The 22,848-nt window shown below is 37.6% G+C and overlaps 1 protein-coding gene across 2 annotated transcripts in view; it reads right to left on the bottom strand.

Annotated features, from left to right (window-relative positions):
* The window catches only part of ALG5 (ALG5 dolichyl-phosphate beta-glucosyltransferase), a 43,396-nt gene that overhangs the window by 3,628 nt on the left and 16,920 nt on the right, over positions 1 to 22,848 (bottom strand). For both annotated transcript variants that reach the window (XM_025875024.2, XM_073894671.1), the window contains 2 exons: positions 15,031 to 15,090; positions 4,738 to 4,889 (listed from right to left, as the gene is read on the bottom strand). In XM_025875024.2, coding sequence (XP_025730809.1) covers positions 4,738 to 4,889; positions 15,031 to 15,090 — 212 coding nt within the window. The remainder of the gene's footprint in view (positions 1 to 4,737; positions 4,890 to 15,030; positions 15,091 to 22,848) is intronic.

Below are 22,848 nucleotides of genomic sequence, written 5' to 3'. Positions count from 1 at the left end.
TTAAAAAGACTGTGTAAAACTTCTGTTAACTAGCCTGGGACACTCAAGAAAGGAGGAAATTATTTGTATTAAGCCTGGTTAACCCTTAATCCTTTCCTTTAACACAAAGCAAAACAAAAAATACCTAAAAGGCTGAATTAGTTCTAATGATATTCAATAATCTGAACAAGATTATTAAGTACTGTTCTAAGGATATCAGCATATAGTGACTTATCAAAGACATAAAACAACATAAGAATGATGAGTAGGAAGGAGTGGGGGAAAAAGCACTGATTAATTGAATTTATATTAAAAAAATTGAAAGGGGGGCGCCTGGGTGGCTCAGTTGGTTAAGCAACTGCCTTCGGCTCAGGTCATGATACTGGAGTCCCGGGATCGAGTCCTGCATCGGGCTCCCTGCTTGGCAAGGGGCCTGCCTCTCCCTCTAACACTCCTTGCTCTCATGTACTCTCTCTCTCTCTCTCTCATTTTCACTCTCTCAAAAATGGATAAATAAATCTTAAAAAAAAAAAAAACTGAAAGGGCTCTTCGTCTTCTATTACTTTTACTCTATCCTCCTCTTTTAACATTTTAAGACATGAAGATGTTTACTTAAAAAAATGCATAGTTCACATCACCATATAGTAAGAGACTAATCTGTTACCAAAGAAAACAAAATTAAAATACCAAGGATTTCTGGATAGAGCCTTATGCTATTGTACAGAAACAGTATAAGGGTTAGTCTCCAACTCAGATGCCTTCATGTGTTTTTGCAGATGTAGGGAGGGCAGAACCACTGTTTTCTTTTGTTACTCAGTTCCTGGTAAAGCTGTGACCTCACAGATGTATTCCTGAAGAACAAAGAGCGTGTTGATGCTCTGTTAAAGACAGCAGACACACACATACCCTACTGCTCCCTTCTGAAATCCCACTAAAATTAAAACAACAATGATGGAATAAACACATAAGAACAAAGAAGGGATGAAAGTAATAAAAAAAACATGAAACTTAGAAAGTAGCTGGACAACTGGTAACTAGGAAACGTAGGTTGTGACAATGCGAGAAGCCTAGAACAGACGAATGGGTACCGCAGAGCCCCCCAAAGTTTCCGGCATCATTGGCCTCACTGCAGATGATGTCTGCAAGTGGTGCAGGTGGGGCTTCAAAAGGGAGGACTCACGGAAAATCTCTAGGAGATTCTCTTTTGCTCAGGTTGGTTCTGTGAATGCTGGCAGCCAGGCTCCTATCTCCCAGGCAGGAAATCCAGAGATCCCACTTTTGTGAAAACAACCAGCCCAAAAGATAATGACAGCTGGGAGTTTCCCACACCAAGTGGCCCCACTACTTAATCTGTAGTGACATCAACCAGTTGATCAGAGTTCTCTGACCATGCACAGAGCTTCCGATGAACTTTTCAGGACCATACTAGACACATGTGAGAATAGAGGTTCCACATCTGTTTTATAGGAGGGAAGAGAAAAAAAGTATGTGTTTACAGATTTAGAGTAGCTACTGCATGCTCAACAAGATGCATGAAAAAGAGCCACACTAAGTGCCTGAAATCGTGGTATTTCAAAACACTGTGGAGAAAAAGCTTCCAAAAGGAGCTGGGAACAACATGCATAGACAAAGAATTGAGATTCAGATTACTGTCAGAATTGGACTTCTCCACAGAAACACTGAGTGCCAAAGACAATAGAGCAATGCTTTCAAAATCCTGAGGAAAAATGATTTCCAACCTGGAATGCTTTCTCCAGCTATTAGGCAAATGGGAGGGGAGACTAAAGGTACGTTTCACATGCAGGGTCTCAAGGTTTCTTTCTCCAATGTTTAGGAAGTTTAATAGAGGATGTGCTCTACTGCAATTGGAGTGCAAACCAAGGAAAAGGAAGAACAGGGACTGTGCAGCAGACCGGAGAACAACTAGAAAGGTGAGAGCCAACGAGATGTCTCCAAGAAAAAGGTGAAACTGATGTGTGATCTGGTGCATGGGAACATAGGGAGATACCCTCTACTTTGCACAGAGTGTGAGCCTAACTGACAGGTCCATAGTAAAGTGGCTGACAGAAACTCCAGATATTTATTATCTTCAGGAAAACAGAAAGTATAAGACAGGTAATATAATCATATTGCACACTCTGGCTCAAATATGAATTATCTTTACACAGCTATACCAATCAGTTGTGATCTAACCACAAATTCTGTAGAAACTGCTTTAGGAGGATACGTGTGAGGGTGTACAGGGGTTTAGGAGAACTACATACTTATCTGTTGATTTACTTTGGAAAGTAATATCTAAAACCGAAAAAAGGAGACAGGGCTATGCAAACCCATTATTTTGAGTATGAAAGCAAATACCACAAAGAAATAGCAGAGAGTTGAAAGTGACTATAGTTAGGAAGTAGGAATTAGGGACAGAGGGAGATGGGGCAAGGGACGATGACTTTTTAGTATAAGCCTTATTTCCGGAACTGACTTTAAATTATTAACATGCATAACATTGATTTTAAATAAGTATTCATCAGAAGAAAGTACATTTCAAGGAATCCATTTTTTTAAAGATTTTATTTATTTGAGAGAGAGAGAGCGCGCGCATGGTGAGGGGGAGAGACAGAGGGAGAGAGAGAAAATCTTTTTTTCTTTTGTCTTTAAATTTTTATTGTTATGTTAATCACCATAGATTACATCATTAGTTTCTGATGTAGTGTTCCATGATTCATTGTTTGTGCATAACACCCAGTGCTCCACGCAGAGCGTGCCCTCTTTAATACCCATCACCAGGCTAACCCATCCCCCCACCCCCCTCCCCTCTAGAACCCTCAGTTTGTTTTTCAGAGTCCATCGTTGAGAGAGAAAATCTTAAGCAGACTCCCTGCTGAGCAGGGAGCCTGATATGGGGCTCGATCCCAGGACCCTGAGATCACGACCTGAGCGGAAGAAGGCAGATGCTTAACTGACTGAGTACCCGGGTGCCCCTAAAGGAACCCATTTTTAAAATTACTTATAAATTGGGTCCAATTATACTTTAATAGTAAATGGAAAGAATTTACATGACATACAGTTCTGAGGATGGAGATTATGTATATACTTATATATTTAACATTACATATATCTTTAATGTTTAGCATAACCCATACTCAGGTCTAATTTTTTTTAAGATTTTATTTATTTATTTATTTGAGAGAGAGAGAGAGAGAGAGAGAATGAGATAGCACAAGCAGGGGGAGCAGCAGAGGGAGAGGGAGAAGCAAACTCTCAACTGAGCAGGGAGCCTCATGTGGGACTCGATCCCAAGATCCTGGGATCATGACCTAAGCTAAAGGCAGACACTCAGCCGACTGAGCCACCCAGGTGCCCACCTGCCCAGTCTTTTTTTAAAAATATTTTATTTATTTATTTGAGAGAGAGAATGAGATAGAGAGAGCACATGAGAGGGGGGAGGGTCAGAGGGAGAAGCAGACTCCCTGCTCAGCAGGGAGCCCGATGCGGGACTCGATCCCGGGACTCCAGGATCATGACCTGAGCCGAAGGCAGCCGCTTCACCAACTGAGCCACCCAGGCGCCCCACCTGCCCAGTCTTTTAACTATAGCTTGATGATCTGGTTTGGAGAGTGAGGGTTGGCTGCCCTAAGGAAGAACTGAAAAAGAAGTTGAGAAGGGAAGGGTCCCCATGTGGAGACAGATTATGCAGCACCTCTCAAGGCCATAGGAAGGCACTGGGAAGCCACTGAAGGGTTTTAAGCAAAAGAGGTGCATTTGATTGATCACTTTTAATTTTTGAAAAGACTCCTTGGGTTGGGCTATAGCAAAGGAAATGATGGTGTCCTGGATGATGGTGGGGAAGATGAAGAGAAATGAAGGGACAGCTTCTGTGTGTCAGTGTTACTCACTAAACAGGCAGAGAGCTGAGGCGAGGTCTAGGATGACGACAAGCCGGAGGACCAGGATATGTCAAGAGACAGCGCTCAGAAGTATGGAACACTGTGGATGGGTTCATTAAGACACTAAGTGGTCATATCAAACTTGACCACTAGGTTTCATGACAGGAGGTCCCTAGGTGCTGAGATGGAGGGATGGGGAAAATCTGTATTGAGGTGGGGTGAGGCATGAATGGGAAGAGAGAAAACGGAAGACATAGAGCACTCTTTCAAGAAAAGACTGGCTGTGAGAGAAGGCTGGAGCTAGAGGGGGCTGTCAATGGAGAGAGGGGTTTTCTTTTTAATGGCAAGAGAAATTTAAGCTTGTTTTAAAAAACTGATGGGAAAGAATATGGTTGACAGGAAAAGACAAGACAAATAAGCGAACAGGATGAAGTTCTTAAGGAGGTAGAAGGGGATGCAGAGGTCGAAAGAGTGGTTGGTCACAGGCAGGAGAGGGAACTTACTACTAAAAAGGAAAGAATGGAAAGAAAATGGGTGCCCTCTTCTGTTCTGATATTTCTGAGCTTTTTTTTTCTTCAAAGGAAAATACAGAATGTTTTCAGGAAGGAAGGAAAGGAAAACAGGATGTTTTCAGGCCTTTCGATTTGTACTGTCCATAATTAAGGTGAATAAATTAACTCTATGCCATATGTTTAGTTTGAGATTTTGAAAATAAGATCCAACTCCGTAAAAGAATAAAGGTATGGATTACCTTTACATATATACGTGTCAATTCTGTTTAAACCTCAGTGTTCATTCTGAGAATATAGGGCTGCTTCTCATGACCTGGAATAGCAGCCGTATAAGACATGCCCAGTACATCTGGTTAGGAACTCACCATCGTTCAATGTGTAGAGATGAGAACGTCCGTGAAGCTGCTTCTCGAGTAAATAATTTGAACCCACACTGTGTGTCTCTGATTCCTTTGACACAAAGGAACCACACCAGAAAGTGGAACCCATACATGAGCAGAGTACGGAAGTAAGAACGCTGAAACAAAGACAAAATATAAATGACTTTTCCATTAATCTGTAAAGGACAATTGAAAGCACCTGGCTGTAGACAAACTGCATTTTCACATTTAATTGGCTGGGTAGATCTGACATATGAACACCATTGTTTCATTAGTTTCACTGGCAAAGTATATTATAGAAACTTTGAGGATGCCTACTGCTTAGAGCAGGGCAGAGGTACCAGGGAAATAATTATTCATTTCCTGCAGGTTCAAGAAGAATCAGACAAGAATCACAGTACCTGTGAGAGGTCAGGGCTTTAATCTACCAGGAGCATACTATAACTCTTTTGGGCTGCTGTGAGCAAGGAGAGCATCTAATTCATCTATACATTTTGTGCCTCTTTGCCCAGATGTATTTCAGGTTCAAAAAGGTGACATTTGGGGCTCCTGGGTGGCTCTGTCAGTTAAGGGGCTGCCTTCGGCTCAGGTCATGATCTCCAGGCCCTGGGGTTGAGCCCTGGGTTGGGCTCCCAGCTCAGTGGGAGGTCTGCTTCTCCCTCGCCCTCTGCACCATCCCCCCTGCCCATCCCGCCCCCCGCACTGTGCTTGCTTGATCTCTCTCAAATAAATAAAAAATATATTTATAAAAAAAGGTGACAGTTACTGGAATATCTTGGAGACATAAAACACTATGATTTAAACCTAAAGTTCTATGTCTAGTTAGTGAGAATACTGATCAAAGAAATACAGCAAAGTGTCAAAAAGTCACAGACTGAGAAGGAATCTGAAACAATAGTCTCTCCAGTTAGGTATGACAGATATCTGATAAATATATTTTAATGATTTTCAAGTTTCTTTTTTTTCAAATTTTTAAATTGTTATGTTAATCATCATACATTACATCATTAGTTTTTGATGTAGTGTTGCATGATTGTTTGTGCATAACACGCAGTGCTCCACGCAGAACGTGCCCTCTTTAATACCCATCACCAGGCTAACCCATCCCCCTACCCTCCTCCCCTCTAGAACCCTCAGTTTGTTTTTCAGAGTCCATCCTGTCTCATGGTTCATCTCCTAATCAGACTTACTTCCCTTCATTCTTCCCGTCCTGCTATCTTCTTTTTCTTTTTTCTTAACATATGTTGCATTATTTGTTTCAGAAGTACAGATCTGTGATTCAACAGTCTTGCACAATTCACAGCACTCATCATAGTACATACCCTACCCAATGTCTATCACCCAGCCACCCCATCCCTCCCACCCCCCACCACTCTAGCAACTCTCAGTTTGTCTCCTGAGATTAAGAATTCCTCATATCAGTGAGGTCATATGACACGTCTTTCTCTGATTGACTTATTTCACTCAGCATAACACCCTCCAGTTCCATCCACGTCGTTGCAAATGGCAAGATCTCATTCCTTTTGATGGCTGTATAATATTCCACTGTGTATATATACCACATCTTCTTTATCCATTCATCTGTCGATGGACATCTTGGCTCTTTCCACAGTTTGGCTATTGTGGACATTGCTGCTCTAAACATCGGGGTGCACGTACCCCTTAGGATCCCTACATTTGTATCTTTGGGGTAAATACCCAGTAGTGCAATTGCTGGATCGTACGGTAGCTCTATTTTCAACTGTTTGAGGAACCTCCATACTGTTTTCCAAAGGGGTTGCACCAGCTTGCATGCCCACCAACAGTGTAAGAGGGTTCCCCTTTCTCTGCATCCCCGCCAACATCGGTCGTTTCCTGACTTGTTAATTTTAGCCATTCTGACGGGTGTGAGGTGGTATCTCATGGAGGTTTTGATTTGGATTTCCCTGATGCCGAGCGATGTTGAGCACTTTTTCATGTGTCTGTGGGCCATTTGGATGTCTTCTTTGGAAAATGTCTGTTCATGTCTTCTGCCCATTTCTTGATTGGATTATTTGTTCTTTGGGTGTTGAGTTTGATAAGTTCTTTATAGATTTTGGATACTAGCCCTTTATCTGATATGTCATTTGCAAATATTTTCTCCCATTCTGTCGGTTGTCTTTTGGTTTTGTGGACTGTTTCTTTTGCTGTGCAAAAGCTTTTTATCTGATGAAATCCCAATAGTTCATTTTTGCCCTTGCTTTTGGCGATGTTTCTAGGAAGAAGTTGCTGCGGCTGAGGTCGAAGAGGTTGCTCCCTGTGTTCTCCTTTAGGATTTTGATGGACTCCTGTCTCACGTTTAGGTCTTTCAACCATTTGGAGTCTATTTTTGTGTGTGGTGTAAGGAAATGGTCCAGTTTCATTCTTCTGCATGTGGCTGTCCAATTTTCCCAACACCATTTGTTGAAGAGGCCATCTTTTCCACCCCCTCACTTTCAATCTGGGGGTGTCTTTGGGTCTAAAATGAGTCTCTTGCAGATAGCATATGTATGGGTCTTGTTTTTTAATCCAATACGATAGCCTGTGTCTTTTGACTGAGGCATTTAGCCCATTTACATTCAGGGTAACTATTGAAAGGTATGAATTTAGTGCCATTGTATTGCCTGTAAGGTGACTGTTACTGCATATTGTCTGTGTTCCTTTCTGATCTATGCTGCTTTTAGGCTCTCTCTTTGCTTAGAGGACCCCTTTCAATATTTCTTGTAGGGCTGGTTTGGTGTTCATAAATTCTTTTAGTTTTTGTTTGTTCTGGAAGCTTTTTATCTCTCCTTCTATTTTCAATGACAGCCTAGCTGGATATAGTATTCTTGGCTGCATATTTTTCTCGTTTAGTGCTCTGAAGATATCTTGCCAGTCCTTTCTGGCCTGCCAGGTCTCTGTGGATAGGTCTGTTGCCAATCTAATATTTTTACCATTGTAGGTTACATATCTCTTCTCCCGAGCTGTTTTCAGGATTTTCTCTTTGTCTCTGAGACTCGTAAGTTTTACTATTAGATGTTAGGGTGTTGACCTATCATTATTGATTTTGAGAGGGGTTCTCTGTGCCACCTGGATTTTGATGCCTGTTTCCTTCCCCACATTAGGGAAGTTCTCTGCTATTATTTGCTCCAATATACCTTCTGCCCCTCTCTCTCTTTCTTCTTCTTCTGGGATCCCAATTATTCTAATATTGTTTTGTCTTATGGTATCACTTATCTCTCGAATTCTGCCCTCGTGATCCTATAGTTATTTATCTTTTTCTCAGCTTCTTTATTTTCCATCATTTGGTCTTCTATATTGCTAATTCTCTCTTCTGCCTCATTTAACCTAGCAGTTAGTGCCATTTTTTTATTGCACCTCATTAATAGCCTTTTTGATTTCGACTTGGTTAGATTTTAGTTCTTTTATTTCTCCAGAAAGGGTTTCTCTAATAACTTCCACGCTTTTTTCAAGCCCAGCTAGTATCTTTAAAGTCATGATTCTGAACTCTACATCCGACATTGTACTAATGTCTGTATTGAGTAGGTCCCTGGCTGATGGTACTACCTCTTGTTCTTTTTGCTGAGGTGAATTTTTCGTCTTGTCATTTTGTCCAGAGGAGAATAGATGAATGAGAGAACAAAATGCTAACAGGTTAACAATGTCCCCAGCAAATATACTGTATACAAATCAGAAAAGACCTGAAACTAGGGGAAAAGAAAGGGAAAGAAAGAAAAAAGAAAGAGAAAAAAAAAGATAAAAACAAAAACAGAACAATACAAAAAAAGCAGAATATGATCAAATATGATCAGGCTAGTGCATGATCAGTGCCACACACTAGATTTTGGGCGTATTTTGGTGTGTTAGAAAAAAGTGCCTCCTAAAATTTTAAAGGAAGAAAGACATATATGTGCAAAATGAGGGTTGATACAATGAAGGGATGGAAGATGACTGTAAAGATGAAAATTATAAAAGATTTTATAAAAGGAATTGATAAGTTGTTTGAAAAAAGAAAGAAGATTTAAAAAAAAAAAGAAAAGAAAAAAGGGAGAGAATGTGATCAGGCAGGAGACTAGAACAAAGCCATACACTAGTGATTTAGGGTATATTTTGATCTGTTAGAAGAAACTGTATCTCAAAATTTTAAAGAGAGAACAACATATATATATGCCAAAAATAAGGGTAACTACTATGAAGGGATAGAATATGACTCTAAAAATGAAAAATAAAAAGTTTTTTTTTAAAAAAGGGATTGATAAGATGTTGTTTGAAAAAGGGAAAAAGAAAAATTAAAAAAAAAACAGTTAAAAAATTAACTTTGATAACTAATGTATCATGGTAAAAAAAAGCCATGAATTCTATGTGCAGTATTCCCCTAGTGCTGGAGTTCTCCTGTTCTCCTTGATTGGTAAACTTGTTCTTGGCTTGCTGGGTGTTCGTGCTGATCTTCTGGGGGAGGGGCCTGTTGCCGTGGTTCCCAAATGTCTTTGCCGGAGGCGGGATTGCCCCGCCCTTGTTGGTCCGGGCTAAGCAAGCTGCTCGGGTTTGCTCTCAGGAGCTTTTGTTCTCTACAAGCTCTCGGTACAGCTCTGGAGGACCAGGGTGAAAATGGTGGCCTACCAATCTCCACCCGGAGGAGCTGAGAACTCGGGGCCCGCTCCTCAGTGCGCCCCCAGAGAAAAGCAGTCACTCCCATCTCCCCGGTCTCTGGCCGCACTGCGTGCTCACCCGGCCTGTGACCGAGCGTTTCTATCTCTGGCACCCGACCCCGTGTGGAGTCTCCAAACCCAGCAGATCCCTGCGGTGCGCTCCTGAGCCGCTCCTCCCAGGGGAGGAAGGGGAGTCTCCCCGGCTCTGCCGCTTGTTGGGTCCCTGCTGGAGGAGCAGTGGCCCGACTGGGCCACGGATCACAGTTTATGGCCACCCCGAGCTGAGAACCCGCACCTCGGCTCCGTCTCTGCAGCCGGCTTCCCCGCTCCGATACCTGGGAGTTCTGCCGCACTCAGGGACCCCGGTCTTTCTGTGACCCCGAGGGTTCTGAGACCACATTGTCCCGCGAGGATTCCACCCCTGCTTAGCCACTGGAGCGACGTCCCTCAGCGGAGCCGACTTCTAAAAGGTCCGATTTTGTGCTCCGTGGCTCTATCACTTGCCAGAAGCGGCCGACGGAGGCCCCCTCCCCCGCCGTCTATCCTCTCGAATATCACCTTGGATTCACTTCTCCGCACGTCCTACCTTCCAGTAAGTGGTCGCTTCTCTGTTCAGAGAGTTGTTGCTACTCTCCTGTTCGATCTCCTGTTGAGTTCGTCGGTGTTCACAATGGTTTGATCCCTATTCAGCTGAATTCCTGAGACCAGACGAAATCTAGGTCTCCCACTCCTCCGCCATCTTGCTCCGCCCCCTCAAGTTTCTTAATATGATATTCAACTTAAGTAGTCTTTAATCCTGAGTATTCATATTATTAGTAATTAATTTTATTAGTAGAACATGACATAATATTCCAATACTTATAAGTATTGCAAACTTGAAAACATCAGAATCATAAATCATGAATTATCATTGTGTTCAAGACTCTCATATTTAGGATTAAAAGAAAGGATCTCAAAAAATTTTTTTTTCTATAATGTAATAGATCCATGGAATGATACACTATATGTGGATATTGGCAACCTACTGAGAGTCTATGTAGAACATTTACTACTTCATACTATTTAATATTTCCCTTCTTCCTTTTGGTTTTTGCTTTTGAGAACTGTAATCTTTAGTATCATTCTTCATTTACTGGCTTTTTCTGTCATCATCCAGAGATGATAGAACCATGACTAAGCAGTGAAAACACGACGAAGCAGAGAAAGCCACTGACCTGAGCAGACCTGTATTTGAATCCTGGTTGCATTAATAATTAGGAGGGTGACCTTGAGCAAGTTACTTCGACTCTCTTCATCCCACTTTCCTCATCTATCAAATGGGACAGAAAATGCCCACCTCACAAAGTAATTATAAAGATTAAATGAGATAACAGTTAAGCCTTTAGCCAAGTGTTTGGCACAGACAGTAACAGGAACTCAATAAATGTTTTTAATAAAGGAAGAAAGCTTGAGAGCTCCCTTTAACCTCCTGACCACAATTTCACTTGTGTATTATATAGGGCAGGAAGGGAAGGAAGAATAAAATACTTACCTATAAGGTATGTGAAACAAACTTCTTTTTAAGCGTGTGTGTGTGTGTGTGTGTGTGTGTGTGTGTATCTGTGTGTGTGTGTGAGTGTACTTCTCTGTGTTTTTATATTTTGTGTCAAAAAGGAAAAAGTCAAATAACACAGTAAAACAAAATATCTGCAGTACAGGTAACTGAAAATGATCAGTATCTATTCTTTCTGAATTAGAAAGATAACATTTTAGAACTCTTTAGAAATAAAAAATAAAAAGAGTATAATTCTAAAGCAAATTGGACAGAGCCTAAGAGCAGCTCACAGAAAAGGACACAAAAGAGACTTTTAAACATATAGAACAATGGTCATTCTCATTAGTGACCAATAAAACCAAATTTTAACTATAGCATGATACCATGTTATACCAATCAAAATGGCAAACACTAAAAAGAATCACAGCATTAAATCTTTTGTTAGGATATGAAGCGATGGGAGTACTCCACTAGTGGGAATATAAATTGGTTACCACTTTGGAGAGCAATTAGGCAAAATGTTTATAAACTGTAAAACAAACTTTTTGAAAGGATCTAGCACTTCTCATTTATCACCTAGAATCATTAGTTATGTTCTGATGTAAATAGGTCTTACCTCTCTAAGCAGATAGGGCAGAAACCTCATCTTAAAATACTTTGGTAATCTCACAACAGCTTGCTCAGTGCCTTCCACATAAAATATTTCCAATAAATACTGGTTGACTGATTAAACCTCCAAAAGAGCATTTATGCTTAGGAAAGGAACAAATAGAAATTGAAAGATAGAAAAATTAAAATTAAAAGGTGAAAAAATAACGCCTATAAACTATTCTCCTTGAATGATTTTTAATGTGACTTAGGTGAGCTTACTGGTTACCAAATGAAAATATCCCATGACTACTTTTGCTGGGATCTTAATAGAAGACTTTGCTTTGCTTTAGGATAATGGTTATTTTTTAAAAAACCAGAAACACATGGAGTTCACATGAAGACCTTATTTGGTTTCTAACATATTTAAAGCCTAACAAGGTAAACTACAAACAAGAGGATGTCCCTTTAATTTTTATAACCTTGCAAAATATCTTAAAATTTACAAGACACCTAAAAATATATTATGGAACAGAATTAGTTCAATGAAACTAACAAAGTCATAGAGTAACATTATATAAACTTCTGAAGTAGACATTTAAAAATATGAAAAAGACATTCACTACTTTAATATTAACAATAATCTCTCTGATGTTGATGAAATGTAAACAAGGAATTCAGGTGAAATTTAAAGCTGACTGGTACTTTCATTTTCTTAAAATAAATTCAAAGAAGTCCCAAGACTTAAGCCAAGACTCTTCAAAGAAAATCTAAAGACATCAAATTAACACTCAAGGGTTCTATTTTGAATCCTTTAAAAATGATAGATGCAACGAACCATGGGAGACGATGGACTCTGGAAAACAAACTGAGGGTTCTAGAGGGGAGGAGAGTGGGGGGATGGGTTAGCCTGGTGATGGGTATTCAAGGGGGCACGTTCTGCATGGAGCACTGGGTGTTATGCACAAACAATGAATCATGGAACACTACATCAAGAACTAATGATGTAATATATGGTGATTAACATAACAATAAAAAAAAGGATAGATGCAAGAATACCCAGACAATAGAAACGCTCCTGTTATAACTGTTATACAGCACACATGGGCATATGGATACACTGAAGATGGTAAGGACTCCAGCGGTGCTGTATCCTGTTTGTCTTCCAAGAGAGCAGCAGAACAGATGGGAGGATTAACAGAGGATATGTCTAAAAGTATTCAGGAAAGAGAGATCTGAAAACAAGGCAATTAGGCTGTTGACGTTGCTGCTCACTATCTTGACTGACTGATTCTTTTGTAATTTTCTGTCTACAGACTGATGACCATGCAAGGGGTTAGACTATGTACAGCACCTTAAGAGAAAACTGGAGTGGCTCAGGAAGGGAAGGCCATACGGCACTGTCCCGCGGCAGGTGGAGATGACATTTTATAAGGCAGGTAGGGCTCTATGACAATAAGCAGGACCCGAACCATAAGCCTACTGAGTAGCAGTTATGCGTAACATCTGCAGTGGACAACTGCCGGTTTCTCGCCGGTGGATCAGTTTATCCTTCCCTTCTATAGAATAGCAGCTGATTCTGTGGGCTTCAAAGGCACTAAATCAACCAATAGGTTTTAGAGATGGAGGAACAGATGAATGGATGACAAAATAGATGATAAATACATAGATCTTGGGATAGATCCCTTGAGGTCTGACTAAAAGCAGTACTAGATACAAAGGCGATTTAAACCATAGCACAGTCTTATTTAAATACTATCAGTAGGAAAAATTCAGTTTTCAACTAATGGAAGTTCTGAAAAGAATTTACGCCATTAAAAACAAAACCAGAAACATGGTTCCTTTCTCCTGCCACAACAATAGATACAGGTCCCAGGTATCTCTTGCCTAGAGATTACTTCACTAGCTCCCTAATTATTACGCTCTTGCTTCCTATTTTGCCATATCTTTTTTCCTTCACCAAAGGGATTATCCTTTTTTGCCTATATTTTTTTTAAAAAGGAAAAAAATTATACACAAAACCATTAAATCAATACTAGCCTAGTCTTAAGTGTTTTGTTTGCACCGATATTTTTACATAAATAATTATGCTGTATTTACAATACCATATTCTCTTTTTCATACAACCTAATACTTTGGGTATTTTCCCGTGTTATTATATAGTCTCCATTATCATGTGTTATTTGCTGCATGATATTCCATCCAGGAGAAATATCTGTAATATTTTCTATTGTTGGAATTTAGTATTTTATAGTTTCAATTGTTTTATAATTATAAAATCATGTAAACATCTTGGACATATACTTTTCCTTTCCTTATCCCCTGTGTATTAGTAAAGTGATGAAGCTGGACTAGCTAACCTCTAAGCAGTCTTTCAATTTTAATTTCTAGTAGTATGATATTCTTTAGGGTTAATAGATTACTTTTTTCAAATACCACTGAGAGTCCACAGAGACACAGAACACTGGATCAGATGCTGAAATTATTAAAATAATTTATTTCTCAAGAAAAGAAGAATCTAGGTTTCCACACTTGAGCATAATCCTTAAGAGGTTTCTATGACCCTGCCATCAGTATATCTTGAAAAAAATATATAATTTCTCTATATCTTACTTCAGAATTATTGAGGGAAAGATTCAGCCTTTTATTCCACTGGTTCTCAAACTTTGGTATGCATAAAGTTGACCTGGGGAAATTGTTAAAAATGCAGATTCCTGGTCTATCCCTATAGTCTGATTCAGTGTGTCTGGGATTGGCCTAGAAATATGCATGTTTAAAACAAAACAAAACTCCCCAGGCAATTCTGACCTTGCATTGAAAAATATGCTTTATTCTTGATCTATCTGGCCATTCTAGTAGATGAACCATTAAGAATATTATGGACAATTACTGGGCTTGAAACCCTGGACCCAGATTTTTAAGTGAAAAAATAAAATAATTTTAAAAAATTGCACAGAATAATTCTTTAATATATTTTTTCCTCCCAAGTTACTCCAGATTTTCTAGCCTAATATACAAATTACAAAATGAAGAATTTAACATCTTCATTGAAGGCAGTCACAGCTTGTTAAATTTTAAGGTGCAGTGTTTTTCTAAGAGGAATAAAGTTAAAAAACAAAACAAAAACTTTAAATGAAACCCATAATATAGTACTTAAAGTGTGCCAAAATGAGAAACATTAAAGGCAAGTTGAATGGTTCAAAAACGTATCATTTAGAAAAGTTTGCCTTATATCAGAATTGAATGGGAACTCTTGTATCTTAAAAAAAATAAAATAAAAAAGGGCTGCTTGCATCCTAAGTCAAAGTGAAGTCTACATCCTTTTTGTATACTCATTAAAAAACACCACCACAAAAACTCAATTCCTAAATGTGCTAATCTTTCAAGAACCTTCTGATACTAAAAACAATTTTTTTCCTTTGAAAGGAAACTCATTTTTATGAGATTAAACATGAAAGCTTATTTTTTTGCTAATGAGTATGAAAAAAGGAAAAAAACCCTGCTGATCATGCCTGTCAGTGAAAGCCTCACCTGAGCAATTGATTCTTTTTCCAAATGAGCTCGAGATCCACAAGCAATAGCCATTTGTTCCTGAGGAAAAAGCAATAAAATGATTTTTCAGTATTTGAATATACTATTTGAATATTAATAATTAAATATAATCAATAAAAATATTTATTTTCAATGAGAGTATCTCATTTTTTAGAGACCGATTTTTTAAAAAGGCACATTAAATATCTTTAAAGGTTTACTCAGGTGTTCAGAATATATACAGTTTCAAGAAACCTAATTATACTTACTAAAAGGATAATATTCAGGGCTAAATAGCAGGGGTATGTACGACTTGAAAATTCTTATTTTAAATTATTCTTCTGATTAAAAATACTGTATTAACATAGAAGGAAAAATAGTGGTATTAGAAAAAAGGTATCTGTAAATGGTATGATTATACATAATCATTACATTCTGGAAAATCCAAGATTATCAACTGAAAAACTACTACACATATTAAAGGAATTTAAGAAGATGAGTGGGCACAAATGAAGATATATATAATACTTTAGTCTTCATATGTATAAACAATAATCAGAAAATATAATGGAAGACAGTATTTGTAACATCAATAAGAAAGGAAATTCTGGAAATAAACTTTACAAAAAATGTGGCAATACCTAAATAAAGAACACATATATAGGCTACCAAGGGAAACAAAAGAATCCAACACACAGAAAGGCATACCATGATCATAGATGAGCAGATGTGATGACAGTATCAAAAATCAATTCTCCTTAAAATTAATCTTTAAATTTAAGGTCATACCAATAGATATATCAAAATAATTTTTCACTAAACTAGATAAGCTAATTTTTAGAGTTAATATTGAAAAATAAAGAACCAGAAGAGCCAGGAAAATTCTAAGAATTAGAATATATATTATAAAGCTATGATAATTAAAACTAAGGTACTAGAATGTGAATAGATAAATCCATGGACCAGAATGGAAAGGCCAGAAACACACACACACACAAATACGGATACTTAGAATATGCTAAAGATGACATTTTCAATCAGTAGGGAAAAGATGAACTGATAAATGCTGTAGGACATCTGGGTAGCTGCTTGGAAACCAAATTAAGCTGAACCTGAGCCTCATACTAAATAGTAGGATATATTTTGGATACATCAAAGATTTAAGTGTAAGATATCAGGAATAATTTTTAAAATGATTTCAAGGAAGGCATAAGTACACAAAATCTAGAAGAAAAACTGATTCAACAATAAATTATTAAAAAACTGTGTGGCAAAACAAAAATCTAAGCATATTCAAAATGAAGACACATAAATTGGGGGTAAATATTGGTAATTTATATTACAGACAAAAGGATCATTTCCAAAATGCTAAAGTGCCCCTACGAATTATTATAAAGTACCCTGAGAACTCAGTTGGAAAAGAGGCAAAGGTTATGAACAAAGTGTTCATAAAAGAGCAAGTGAGGGGCACCTGAGTGGCTCAGTTGTTAAGCATCTGCCTTCAGCTCGGGTCATGATCCCAGGGTCCTGGGATCGAGCCCCGCATCAGGTTCCCTGCTCTGCAGGAAGCCTGCTTCTCCCTCTCCCACTCCCCCTGCTTGTGTTCCCTCTCTCGCTGTTTCTCTCTCTGTCAAATAAATAAATAAATAAATAAATAAATAAAATCTTTAAAAAAAAAAAATAAAAGAGCAACTGAAAATAGCTCTTAAACACCTGGAAACATCCTTAATCACATGTATCCCAAAAGCAATACAAATAAAACCTATCAGTGTTTACAATATGGTGCCTACACACCCTACAGACAGCAATGTGAAAATTACAAATATACATATAATCTGACCCAGCAATTCCACAACTAAGAATTCTTCCTGTAAATAAACTTGCATATGTATGAAAGGACTTTCATGCAGGGTTAATCATTTCAGTGCTGTCTGAAGCAGCAAACCTGTATGTCTATCCAAAGGCATTAGTTATGACACTGTGAAAGAATGAGGAAGCACTTTGCTGTATAAATATGGCTCAATTCCCAAGATACATTGTTAAGTGGAACAAAAGAACAGTGAATAGTGTTAGTTTGCATTTTTAAATAAAGAATACATATATCCAGATGGATATATAAGAAATAAATAACACTGGTTACTTCTGACAGTAACTAAGTGACTGAGAAATAAAAGGCAGGCTTCCTTCACTGTGTATCTTCTTGTGCCATTTGACTTTTGAACTGTTCACCAAAATAAACAAAATTAAAAAGTGCATATTGTAAAAAAAAAAATGGCAAGCATATAAATTCACATATAATAAAACTTTATTATAATGAGAAAACGTCATGTATAATCTCACTACCTAAAAGCAGCCTTTTATAATATTTTATATATTTCTTTGTGTTCTTTTTCCCCCTTTGCATTTAAAACCACAGCTGAAATTTACCTACATACCAGTTTTTTTTCATTCAAAATAACCCCAAAATTTCTTATATTCAAGTTCATTGTTTTTCAACTTTTTATTATGGGTATTTTCAAACAGTACATAAAAGCAGAGAGAATAGGAAAATGAAGCCCCCATGTGCCCATAATCTGGCTCAACAATTATCAATACATTTAAAGAAAATAAAAGGAAAAAAACAAAACAAAACAAAAAACCAATACATGGCCAATCTTGCTTCCTCTAAAGCCCCTCATCACTATCCCACCCACCCAATTCTAGGCATCACATTATAAATTGCTGTATATTTCAATCACAATAGCACTATCACAACGAAAACATTAATAATTCTTTAATACCATCAGATAGTTTTCAAATTTGTCAAATTATCTCATAAATGTTTTCAGTTTATTTGAATCAAGAACCAAATAAAATTCATACAAATTGGATGATGTTTCTTTTACCTGTGTGTTCCCCCCTACTTCCCTTCATTTTTTTTCTTATGCTTTATTTGTCAAAGAAACTATATAACTTGTCTTGTAGACTTTCCTCGATGTTGGATTTTGCTGATTGTACCCACACTGGTGACATTTATCATGTTCCTCTGTCCTCATATTTCCTGTAAACTGGTTGTTAGAAGACTGATAAAATTCAGGCTTTTCAAGAACTTACAGCAGTGTTGCATGTCTGTCTTTCTTTTTTGTATCAATGGTGAGGGCAATATTATATTTCACCATAAAGATTTACCATATTTTCACTGTTTGCCTACGTGTTGACTATTTCTAATTTCATGCTTTTAGAACGGTGCCCAAAAGAACATTTTGAATATAAAACTCAATTTGTATTTTGCATTTCCTTCTTTGGAAAAAGTCATAGAAACAGAATACTAAACTGCAAGTATGAATGTTTTAAATGTTTATGAGCCAAATTATTCTTTAAAAGGCTCTTTATATTACCACTAAATGGGTATAATATTGACTACTTCATCAAATCCTTGCCAGTTCTAATTATTCTCATTTTAAATTTGCTATTATAAGGGGAAAATATGACCACATGTGATCTAATTTCCTTTTCTTTATAATAAAAAGGTAAACTTGGGGGAAATTTTAGTGGCCATTATATTTTCTTTTGGAAATTATGGTTACATACTTTGCCTACTACTTAGTAGAAGGAATAATTTCTTCCCTTTTTCTGGCAGACGTACTTTGCTCAGGAAGGGAGAGAATGCTTTTCTTAAGGAAGAACCATGTAAAAAGTTCAGACTGTATATGGCAAATAAGCTTCAACATTAAATCCAAAAAGAGCAGTAATGTTACTGAGTATTAGATGGGAAAAAAAAAAAGGAGCCCCTCCCACCTCTCAGAGACTGAGTAGAATTAAAATGTCACTTAATTAAAAAATAAAAATAAAATGTCATTTAATTAAACTAAAAACAAAAAAACAAAAGCCTTCATTTAAAATCTCTTTTTCTCTCAGTGTAAGTCCCTAAAAGCTTTTAGGAGAAGTTTGTATATCTGCGGTTCTGATGTAAGAACTGACTGAATCCCTGGGACTGATCTCACTGTCATAAGGAATTCATCTAAACAGCTTTAAGAACAGTGAGCTGCTCCTCAGGAAAAGGTATTATTTTTTTTTTAAATTTTTTATTGTTATGTTAATCACCATACATTACATCATTAGTTTTTGATGTAGTGTTCCATGACTCATTGTTTGTGCATAATACCCAGTGTTTCATGCAGAATGTGCCCTCTTTAATACCCATCACCAGGCTAACCCATCCCCCACCCTCCTCCCCTCTAGAACCCTCAGTTTGTTTTTCAGAGTCCATCGTGTCTCATGGTTCGTCTCCCCCTCCGACTTACTCCCCTTCATTCTTCCCCTCCTGCTATCTTCTTCTTTTTCTTTTTTCATAACATATGTTGCATTATTTGTTTCAGAAGTACAGGTCTGTGATTCAACAGTCTTGCACAATTCACAGCACTCACCATAGCAGATACCCTCCCCAAAGTCTATCACCCAGCCACCCCATCCCTCCCACACCCCCCACCACTCCAGCAACCCTCAGTTTGTTTCCTGAGATTAAGAATTCCTCATATCAGTGAGGTCATATGATACATGTCTTTCTCTGATTGACTTAATTCACTCAGCATAACACCCTCCAGTTCCATCCACTTCGTTGCAAATGGCAAGATCTCATTCCTTTTGATGGCTGCATAATATTCCATTGTGTATATATAGGAAAAGATATTCTTGCTTTTAAAATGGCTAATATTAGAAAATGTATGTAAACATGAAGTCTCTTTCTTTTAAGTCTCTTTCAGAGTATTGCTAATTTTATTGTGGGTGTTGAAAAATGAATACTTCAGTTACTATGACAGCTAACTTTTTAAAAGTGGTAAAAAGTGGTACCATATTGTCTTCTAGAAAGAAATGCTCCATCAGAATCTTTCTTACCTGGTACTTTTCCATTTAAGTATTTCCTCACAATTCACTGGAAGGAATTGTGAGGAAACAGACTAGAAGGAACAGAGTAGAACTAGGTATATCTAATTTATATGAACAATTATAAACAGTAACATTAGAATCAGCTCTGAAAACCAAGCACAAAGACTAATGTTAATAATTAGAGTAAACGGTTACTGAGTGCTGAACATATGCTAAATACTTGACCAGACATTTTAAAAAATTTTAATCATTACCTCAGAATTATGAACTCAGGCTCACTGTCCATATGTCAGTGATGAGGAAAATGAGGTGGATGGATTAACTTGCCCAAGGTCACATGCAATTTGAACTCCGCACTCAAAGTTAAATGTACTGAAGTGGAAATGGGAATTGGCACAGGTACTCCATAAGGCAAATGTGACTCCAAATGAGGTAGATAGCATATAAAGTGAAGTACTGAGTTAAGAAAAAGTTTTATTTATTAAAAAATTATGTTTTGACTTAAAAAAAATCCTATCCCCATTTTTTCCTCAAAAGCAATAAACATTCATTGTTAAAAACAAACAATATGGGGTGCCTGGCTGGCTCAATGAGAAGAGTATGCAACTCTTGATCTCGTGGTCATGAGTTTGAGCCCCACGTTGGGTGTAGTGATAACTTAAAAAAAATTAATCTAAAGGAAAATAAAAATTTGAAAAGATATCCACAGTCCCACTATCCAGAGACAACTGACATTAGCACATTGTTTATTATTATTAGATATAATTAGATATTAGATTATTAGTTATCTATTATTAGATAGATAACTAGATATGGCTATAGCTATTGATATATATACATATATATACACACACACACACGCATATATATATATCCAGATGTTTAAAATTTATATTTTCACTTAATTATATATAATGAATAGCATTCTATAAGATAATGAATTCACCTTGTGTAAATGAATACTTAACCTGTGTAAATGAATATTTAACACTTTAAATCATTTCTAATTTTTTCCTTTAAAAAATTAAAATATATTAAATATATTTAAAAAAGCAAAAAATCCTTGAAAATTTATTTTTATACACATTCTTAATTATTTTCTTAAGATAAATTTCTCAAAGCTGTGTCAAGGGATATGTATTACTGGATTAATGGATATGAATTATTTAAACCTTCTGATTATTTTCAACTTGTTCTATAAAAATATTGTATGAATCTACACAAACTCAAGAGATAAATTTGGCAACATTTACTTTTTCTTCCTTGATGAAAGATGCCTTATTATTTCCCTGCTTTTTTTTTTTTTAAGTTTTATTTATTTATTTGAGAGAGAGAATGAGAGACAGAGAGCACAAGAGGGAAGAGGGTCAAGAGGGAGAAGCAGACTCCCTGCTGAGCAGGGAGCCCGATGTGGGACTCGATCCCGGGACTCCAGGATCATGACCTGAGCCGAAGGCAGTCGCTTAACCAACTGAGCCACCCAGGCGCCCTATTTCCCTGCTTTTTATATTTTTATTTATTTTTATTTTTTAAAGATTTTTTTATTTGACAGAGAGAGAAAGAGGGTGCACAAGCAGGGGGAGGGGCAAAGGGAGAGGGAAAGAATCCCCAAGCAGACTCTCTGTCTGAGCAGAGAGCCTGATGCGAGGCTGGATCCCATGACCCTGATAACAACCCCAGCCAAAATCAAGGGTAGGATGCTCAACTGACTGAGCCACCCAGGTGGCCCTCCCTGCCTTTTAAATTAAGAGAATTTTCTCTTGACAATCATGAGGATATTAAATTTATGAAAATTTCTGTGGTCAGCAAAAATTATAGTTAACATCGAAGCCTCAATCTTCTGGAACAAGGTTGGTAAACTATGGCCTATGGGCCAAAGCCAGTCTGCCACCTGTTTTTGCGTGACCTATGAGCAAGAATGGTTTTTCAAGTGTTGTTACAAAGAGTGTTGCAACAGAGACCATATGTGGTCCACAAAGCCTAAAATATTTACCCTCTGGTCCTTTAGAGAAAAAGTTTGCTTTCCCTGTTCTTAAGAGATACCCACTTTCAAACCAGGTTTGTTGGCATATACACCTGCTTTGGGAAGCAGCTCGTGTCCTTCAAAGGTATGGGAAACACATTTTGTGATCGGCTGAGACAGACTGTCCTGAAAGTTCCACTGAGTACAATCTACCTCTTTTTACATTTTCAAGACTATCTTCTTAATTTTTGTATTCTGCCTTGTTTGATTTTCACAAAGACCTCAGCAAAATGCTTGTGTAACTGCCAGGTCTATAAAACAAATGATGTGGAAAGTTAAGGGATCTCTTTTGGATGCTTGGCCATCTGAGAAGGTGACACAAATATACCTGGCTCTTAGACCTGCCCACGGTCCACAAAAAAAAAGGGGAAACAGTAATTGTCACATTCTCGTTTAAGGAAAAACCAACCCATGCATACATGTATGAAATGTTAGTGTACCAAAACCACACTTGGCTGAGGACTACTACATTAAAGACCAAGGAACATTTAGGGACATTAGCTAGCAATCACTCCAGACTGAGGGGTATGTGTGTTGGGGGTGGGTGGTTAGTATCTCTTTCCTATAGTTTTTTGCAATGCAATTTTACACCATATCTGTTACCTTTCATCATTTGTGGCCTTCAAAACCTAAAAACTAAGTTTACTGGAACTATGTCTAAATGAGAATTCAAGATCCAAGTCATGGCCTGAGGAGTCACTCTATGGTTATGGAGTGCAGATTTCCGGTCATCTATTTTGTTTAGGGAGTTTTGATTCTATTTTTATAGTTAAGCCACCTAACAAGTGATCATCACATATTTTGCTTAGAAAAATTACTGTAAAACCAAGCATATTTTATTAAAAGGGGTAGCATAACTACTGGTTAAGAAGTTGAGAAGCTGGGACTTAAAGAAAAAAGATAACACAGATAAAGTATTTGGAACTAAA

Source organism: Callorhinus ursinus, unplaced genomic scaffold (genome assembly GCF_003265705.2).
Source record: "Callorhinus ursinus isolate GAN/ISIS: 27379988/994484 unplaced genomic scaffold, GSC_fseal_2.0 scaffold7, whole genome shotgun sequence".
Classification (NCBI taxonomy): Eukaryota; Metazoa; Chordata; class Mammalia; order Carnivora; family Otariidae; genus Callorhinus; species Callorhinus ursinus.
Note: the sequence above shows the minus strand (reverse complement) of the source record. Positions and strands in the feature narration are given on the sequence as shown.